This window comes from Chlorella variabilis (assembly GCF_000147415.1).
Source record: "Chlorella variabilis unplaced genomic scaffold CHLNCscaffold_10, whole genome shotgun sequence".
Lineage (NCBI taxonomy): Eukaryota > Viridiplantae > Chlorophyta > Trebouxiophyceae > Chlorellales > Chlorellaceae > Chlorella > Chlorella variabilis.
The window spans coordinates 864,711-871,857 of NW_005435078.1; the positions used below are offsets into that span (position 1 = coordinate 864,711).

The 7,147-nt window shown below is 68.6% G+C and overlaps 2 protein-coding genes across 2 annotated transcripts in view; one reads left to right on the forward strand and one right to left on the reverse strand.

Moving 5' to 3' along the window:
* CHLNCDRAFT_133936 (hypothetical protein) overlaps nucleotides 1-1,515 on the reverse strand; it is a gene marked incomplete at both ends in the record, with an annotated part of 5,329 nt that extends 3,814 nt beyond the window's left edge. Inside the window, 4 exons of the mRNA XM_005847724.1 lie at nucleotides 22-99; nucleotides 283-410; nucleotides 726-834; nucleotides 1,105-1,515. Of these exons, the coding sequence (XP_005847786.1) occupies nucleotides 22-99; nucleotides 283-410; nucleotides 726-834; nucleotides 1,105-1,515 (726 nt within the window). The remainder of the gene's footprint in view (nucleotides 1-21; nucleotides 100-282; nucleotides 411-725; nucleotides 835-1,104) is intronic.
* A 281-nt stretch (nucleotides 1,516-1,796) lies between these two features.
* On the forward strand, nucleotides 1,797-3,086 carry CHLNCDRAFT_133937 (hypothetical protein; the record flags this gene model as incomplete). The annotated part of the gene is made up of 7 exons (XM_005847559.1): nucleotides 1,797-1,890; nucleotides 1,971-1,999; nucleotides 2,078-2,150; nucleotides 2,250-2,332; nucleotides 2,498-2,554; nucleotides 2,769-2,865; nucleotides 3,052-3,086. 7 exons carry the CDS (start codon nucleotides 1,797-1,799, stop codon nucleotides 3,084-3,086), a joined length of 468 nt encoding a protein of 155 aa, XP_005847621.1.
* Nucleotides 3,087-7,147: the final 4,061 nt, after the last annotated feature.

Consider the following 7,147-nt stretch of genomic DNA (forward strand, 5'->3'; position numbering starts at 1 on the left):
GCCCCCCTGCTTCACCCCCACCAGCTCCTCCGCCTGCAGCGGCGCGTTGAAGCACAGCACCTGGAACGCGTTCAGCTCGCCGTCGTTCAGCACGCCGTCCTGCGGGGGCGGGCAGTGGGTGGGGGGGTGCGCGGGGTGGAGGTGGGGGGTGAGGAGGGAGGGAGGGAGGAGGGAGGGGCAGAGGAGGGAGGGCAGGGACGGCAGCCAGACACCTGCCCCGACTGCCACGCCACCACACACACACATGGGCGCCGCCGCGCGACCCGCGCAATCGCAGCGCACGCAGCGCACGCAGCCGCCGCTCGCCTTGTCCTTGTCGCAGAGCAGGAAGATGCGCTTGAGGGCCTTGGCGCACAGCGGGCGCAGCTTCTGGCTCTCGGGCTCGTACAGCGGCGCCATGGGGTGCACCACTGCAGGGCAGGGGGTCAGGGGGGCCCGAGCAGGAGGGCAGCCAGGGTGAGGGCTGGGAGCGTTGGGCGGGGCAGGTGACCGGCAGGCAGACCCCTGGCTCCACCCTTACCTGGCCCGGCAGCTCTCCCGTACCCTCACTGGTGGCAGTGGCGGCGGCCGCCACCACCACCACCACCTCACCGCAACCACCACCACCACCACCACCGCCGCCACCTCATGCCTGCACCTGGCAGGCCCCCACGGCACCCCACAGCCGCTCTCCAGCAGCCACCATCCAGCAGCACCAGCAGGGCCCGACCTCCCAGCACACCCACCGGCCTTGAGCGCGTAGTAGAACACCTCCCCCACAAACTGCAGCTTCTTGGCGCTGCACTCCATGCACGTCTCTATCTGCGGGTACGCCTTCACGATGGGCAGTACAGCCTGCGAGGCAGGGCAGGGCGGGGCGGGGCCGGGAGGGCAGCAGGCAGGCGAGCAGGGATGAAGGGCTGGGCAGCAGACGACACTGGACGCTGCCGCTGGTGCCGCCAGCGCAGCATGTGGCGAAGGCAGGGAGTAGGGCTTGCTGCCCTGCTGCCAGCAGCCCAGCCAACGCAGCACGCTGGCAGCGGCGCGGCCCTGCCCTCTGCGCGCCAGCACTGCTGGCCCCGCCGCTGCCCGAGCGGCCGCCGCCGCCGCCGCCGCCCCGCGCACCTCCTGCAGGCCTCTGTCGGCCACCGGGTTGGGCGTGCGCACGTCGCTCTTGCACCCCACCAGCATGACCGGCACGTGCACCCCCAGGCGCCGCAGCTCTGGCATCCAGTAGGACGAGATGCGGCGCAGCGTGCCGGGGCGGTCGGCCGAGAAGCAGAGGACGATGACCGAGGCCTCCTGGCACGACAGCTCCAGCGACTGCTTGTCCTCTGGGCGGGAGGAGGTGTCGGTGATGACCACGGGCACGCCCTCGGGGGTGGTGTCGGCGGGCAGCCGCGCCGGCGGCAGCACCGGCGGCGGGTGGTCGGGGAACGTCTCAGTGGCGGCTGCGGTGATGAGCGACGTCTTGCCCACGCCCTCATCGCCCACCACGCAGATGTGCACGGTGTTTGGGCCTCCCAGGCTGGCCATCTGGCCGTCTATGCAGCGAGAGCAAGGGGTGTGCTCGGGGGCGCACGTCTCCTGCAGGGGAGGGGCCTCCAGGGGCGGCTGGCGCGCAGCTGGCGAGGGGTGAGCAGCAACAATGACGCAACCTCTTGCCCTCGCTCTCCTTCGCGTCTCCAGCCACGTCGGCCCCTCCCACCCCGGCTGGCTCAAAACCTAAGGCGCCCACCGCTCCACATACCGCCAGGATCGCCCTGCACTCCCCACGCACACCCCAGATAGTGACAACGTCTCAGTCGATCGCCGAGATGCTGCGTGCCGCCACCCGCCTGGCCCCCCGGCTGGCCCCCCGCGCCGAGGCGGCCCTCGGGACACGCGGCATGAGCTTGGCAGGCATGAAGGGTGAGTGAGGACTCCGGCAGTGCGGGGTGGAGGCTGCAAGCCCTGCAGTGTCGCTCATCGCCCTGCCCTCTCTCCTGCAGGCTACGACGACAAGGAGGCGGCCGAGGAGGTGAGCGGACCGTGTCGCCCAGCCTGCAGCAGGGGGTTCAGCCTCGCCGCCTCTCCCCGCCGCTGCCGCCACCGCCAGGCTGCGGAGCTCACGTGCCCCCTGCCCGTGTGCCTTCCTGCTCCGCATGCCGCAGATGCTGTTCTTCAAGAAGGTGGGAGGGGGGGCCGCATGCCGCGAACGCCGCCAGCACGACAGTTGCTGAGTGCACCGCCGGGCCGCCGGCACCAGCAACTCGTCTGCCGCGCTGCAGCCATTGGGGAGCTGGGGGATTGGATGCTGTTGGAGGAGAGCATGCCGTACAGCCTGCGGTGCCATCTGGACCGACTACTGGCAGTGCGGGCTGCTGACCTCGGCATCACTCTAATCCCCTAGCTCGAGTGGCCTGCAGCAGCGAGCAGCCACCCCACATGGCCGCTGGTTTGCCCCACCCTTGGTGCTGCTTGTCCGGGCAGCGTTCTCACCGCCATGCATGCATGCTTGGTAACTTGTGTGCTGCAGGAGGATGAGCGCCTGCTGCGCCGGCTGCTTTCTAAGGTCCGCAAGTCGGCAGAGCAGGTGAGGCTGATCTGGCTGGTTGGGCAGGCCTGGGCAGGCAGCACCTGCGATGCTGCACTGGCGAGCACAGGGATGCTGGTGTGCTGTCAAAAGCCTTTACCAGCTCCGAGCACTGCTAGTTGTGCTCACCGTGTGGCTTCCTGGGTAGCCCGCCCCATCTGCCAACCGCGCTGAGCGCTGCTGGCGGCTGGCTGCGTGCGTCCCTGAGCCGCAGCATGACCAGCATGCCGCGGTGGGCGCCATTGAGGCGGACAAGTCCTCCCTCAAGGCGATTGTGGGCAAGTATAACATCAGCGACGCCGACATGCAGGGTGAGCGGTACAGCGGTGTACTGAGCCGCGGACATCCCAAGGCGGGCAGCTGCGTGCGTGTGTCGTGAATGCCGTGACCCGCAATGGCAGCCTGGGCGCTGCCTGGCTGCTACGTGCGTGAGAAGGCGCGCCGCCGGCCGGCGGAGCGCGTCTGACGTTGCGCTGCGTGCCCCGCCCCGGCTGCAGCGCTGCTGGAGTGGAAGCACGACCAGCACCACTGAGCCGCCGCGGTGGGGCGCAGCCTGGCCCGGAGAGGGCGCAGCCCGGGAGCGCCCCGGCATGGCGCCATCGGCGCTGAAGCGCTGGCGCCGCCTGCTGGCAGCCCCGTGCTCCCACGCCGTTGCCACGCCCCTGCGGTGCTGAGCACATGCTCGACGTGGCGGCTGGCCCGCCTCTATAGTAAAGCCTGAAGCGGCGCGCTCGGCAGCGCTGACGCGCCGCCTCCGCCCCGCCTCCTCCGCCTTTGTACTGCCGCACAGTTTGTATTCCTGTCCATGTCCTTTCACCCCCCCCCCCTGCTTCTTTGCTCGCCGCCAATTGCCTACTGCCATCTGCTTTGCTCAGCACATGTGCCATGGGAGCAAATGCTGTAATAGCCCCTATGCATCAGAGAGGCGTGTGATGGGGGGCGAGCAGCTGCGCGAGAAGGGCGTGGGAGAGATTTGCTTGGCGCGCAGCTGCACGGCAGCCGCATGGCAGCTGTGGCCACATAAGCAGCAAGGATCTCCAGATGTCTAGCCTCCGGGCCCTCTGCTCCTCCTGCATATCAATTCCCTTTGCACTTGAGAGCCCTCTCCCAGCATCCGACACCAAGTTGCAACATGATGCTCTCCTGCGCCACCAAGCCCATGGGCACCAGCCCCAGGCCGGCCTTCCGCCCAGCCAGCACGCACAGGCCACGTGCCAGGGCCGTGCTGGTCGTTAACTCTGCCCAGCGGCCGTCCAAGGCAGCCAGGGCCGGCGCAGCTCTGGCGGGCGCGGCGGCCGCGGCGGCGCTGCTGCTGGGCGCGCCAGGTGGGGGACTTTTAGAGAGTGCTGCTGCCTGTGTGCGGATCTGGCCAGCCGCGGCGCGACATTCTGTGGGCACTTGCTCCACAGATGCTGGCACTGAGCCGCAGCCGCTATGCGCTGCCGTGTGTGCTCCCACAGGCGCGGGCCTGGCAGCCGATCGCGGCGCAGGTGCCACCGTCATCCCGCCCGAGGCCTCCGACGTCCCCGCCCGCCCGCTCGTGCCCGTGCCGCCCTTCTGCCCCGAGGCGCCCTGCCCAGATGAGGAGCAGGGCGTTGACGCCAACCAGGCGAGTGCTAGCGCGCAGCTGGGCGCTTGTCAGCACGTTGTGTGTGTGTGTGTGTGAGTGTGTGTGTGTGTGTGCGCGCGCGCGCGCTGCGCTCAGCGACCTGCTCTGCCCGCCTGGCCCGCTGCAGGGCGTGAGGAACCTGAAGGATGAGCTGAAGAGCCGGCTGGATGCGCTGGCGGGCAACCTCGGGGGCTCGGCAGGGCGCGCCGGCGGCGCAGTGCAGGAGCGCCCGGAGCAGGCTGCTGGCGCAGCCAAGCGCGCCGCCGGCGCCGCCGCCGAGAGCACCAAGCAGGGCGCGGGCGCTGCCGCGGGGCGCGCCGCCGACGCGGCTGCCGCCGCCAAGGGTGCGGCCGCGGAGGGCGCGGCCAGGGCTGGGGACGCGGTGCAGGGCACGGGGGAGCGGGCTGCCGGCAAGGCGGCTGGCGCCAAGGGAGGGGTGGTGGAGGGCGCCAAGTCGCTGCTCCAGCGTGGCGCCAGCGGGGCGCGCGATGCCGCCGACCAGGCCGCCGACCAGGCTGCAGACGCGGCGGAGGCCACCAAGCAGGGCGCTCGCAGCCTCAAGGTGAGCCGCGGCGCTGCCAGTGCCTTTCTACCCCCGCCCGCAGCTGCCCCGGGCTGCTTGCCTCTGCATGCCTCCCGCCCTGCGCTCTGCTCCCCGGCCCAGCTGCCTGTGCTGCGCCGTTGCCCCAGCAAGCACCCTGCCCTGCGCCTCTTCTACCGACAGCCCTGCCCCTGCTGCGGCGCATGCCAGCCGTCTCTGAGCCTGCCGGTCCTGCTGCTTGCCCGCCGCCTGCGTCCCTGTACTGCAGGAGGGCGCCCAGTCTGCGGCGGAGCAGGCGGGGTCTGCCATCAAGGCCGCCCCCGGCAAGCTGGCTGGCGAGGCGGAGCGCAGGGCCCGAGAGCTGGATGACCAGCCGCCCCCCAGCACCGCCAGCGAGGCAGCCACCGCCTGGGCTCGGGATCAGGGCCTGCTGGGTGGCGGCGACAAGGCGCAGGCACCCTCTGCCGATCGTGGGGAGCGCTGGCTGCGCTGATCTGGCTGCGCTGAGCTGGCCGTGCTAAGCGGCGCGCGGCTGGCAGCGGCGCGGGCAGGGCTGCTGGTTGCCCGTCCCGAGCTCGCAGGAGCCGCCATGCGCCTGGAGATAACACAGTTTTGAGAGACTGCCTTTGCGAACACAGCAGATCGGATTCTTGCAGGCCTTGTTGATTCTAATTGATTGAATTGTGAGAGAGGTATGTGCATGCGGCACAGGATGATGTGAAACAAACGCCGCCGCTCAGCAGTCAGAACAGTGGGGGCCCAGCTTCCGTCAACGACCAGGGCAGGAAGAGGGCAAGCCAACCAGCAGGGGCAGAGAAGGCAACCAGCACAGGGCTGGTGAAAAACGGGGCCCATGCAGTATAAAACGGGGTCTATGTTGCAAGCTAGTTCTTGCTTTACCAGACTTTAAGCCCACACAAGCACAAGCAAGCCCATGCATTATCGAACTGGCAGCACGGTGGAACTGCCACAGGGACCCAAACAGGCTCGAGGATGGCTGGTCAGCGCAGACAGGACCAGATGGTTCCTTCTTCTCTACATTGAGGCACTATTGCGGCGCGGTGCTGGTGGGACAGGGGGACAGGACAGTGCTGGGCAGGGGCCGCCTCCCGGGCGTGGGCGCCAGGCAGGCTTTGGGCGCCCGCGCTCCCCAGCGCCTGCTGTCGCTCACGCCAGGGCGTACCCAGCCAGCTGCTTCTGGTGGTGGAACGCCTGCTGGTGCTGCATCGTGCAGGGGGAGGCCAGCCTGGGAGCGCTTCGGCAAGCGCTGAAGCGCTGACGCCGCCTGCCAGCAGCCCCAGGCTCCCACGCCATTGCCACGCCCTGCGGTGCTGTGCACTTTTCGATGTGGCAGCTCGCCCGCCTCTATAGTAAAGCCTGAAGCGGCACGCTCGGCGGCGCTGAAACGCAGCCTCCGCCCGGCCTCCTCCGCCTTTGTGATGCCGCACAGTTTGTATTCCCGTCCATGTCCTTCACCCGCCTTGCTTCTTTGCTCGCCGCCAATTCCCTACTGCCATCTGCTTTGCTCAGCGCACGTGCCGTGGGAGCGGTGCAATAAGCGCCCATGCATCAGAGAGGCGTGTGATGGGTAGCGAGCAGCTGTGTGCCCAACCCTAAAGCCAGCTGCTCACCGCCCAAACGCGTTGGAGATATTTGCTTTGGCGCGTATGCTCAGCGGCAGCGGCAACGGCAGCTGGGCCACATAATGCTTATGCAGCAGGGACCCTTCATGGCTCTCCGCCCTCCTGCTGCATCAATTCCCTTTGCACTTGAGTGTGGGCTGTAAACCTTCAGAGCAGGTTTACAACCCACACTGAGGCGGCGGGCATTCGGGCATCTGGCCAGGCGGGGTTCCGGCCAGGGTACGGTTGCCGTGACCAGCAGCTTGCACTGCGAGCCATCATTGAGCGGCAGCGGGCGCGTGGGCAGCCGTTGTATGCCTGCTATGTGGACTTCAAGCAGGCCTTTGATAGGGTCCCGCGGCATCTGCTGTGGCAGAAGCTGGAGAGCGCCGGCCTGGGTGGCTGGGCGCTGCGGGCGGTGCAGGCCCTTTATGCGACGGTTCCCATGTGCGTGCGGGTGCCTGGTGGGTACACACCCACATTTCAGGCCACCTCAGGGGTGAAGCAGGGCTGCCCCTTGAGCCCTATATTGTTCGGTCTGTTCCTGGATGACTTCGAGTCCGGGCTGGTGCAACAGGCTGCGGCCGCGGCTCTGCCTCGCTGGCAGAGCGGGGAGTGCGTGCCGCCATTATTTTACGCTGATGACCAGGCCTTGCTGGCCACCACGCCGGCAGGCCTGCGTTTCCAGCTTGGTTACCTTGAGAGCTACTGTGCCGCCTGGGGCCTGACGGTTAACACCAAAAAGACCCAGGTGGTAGTGTACACCACTGGCGGGGCTGCTGCCACGGAGGAGCGGTTCCGCTACGGCGGCAATGAGGGGA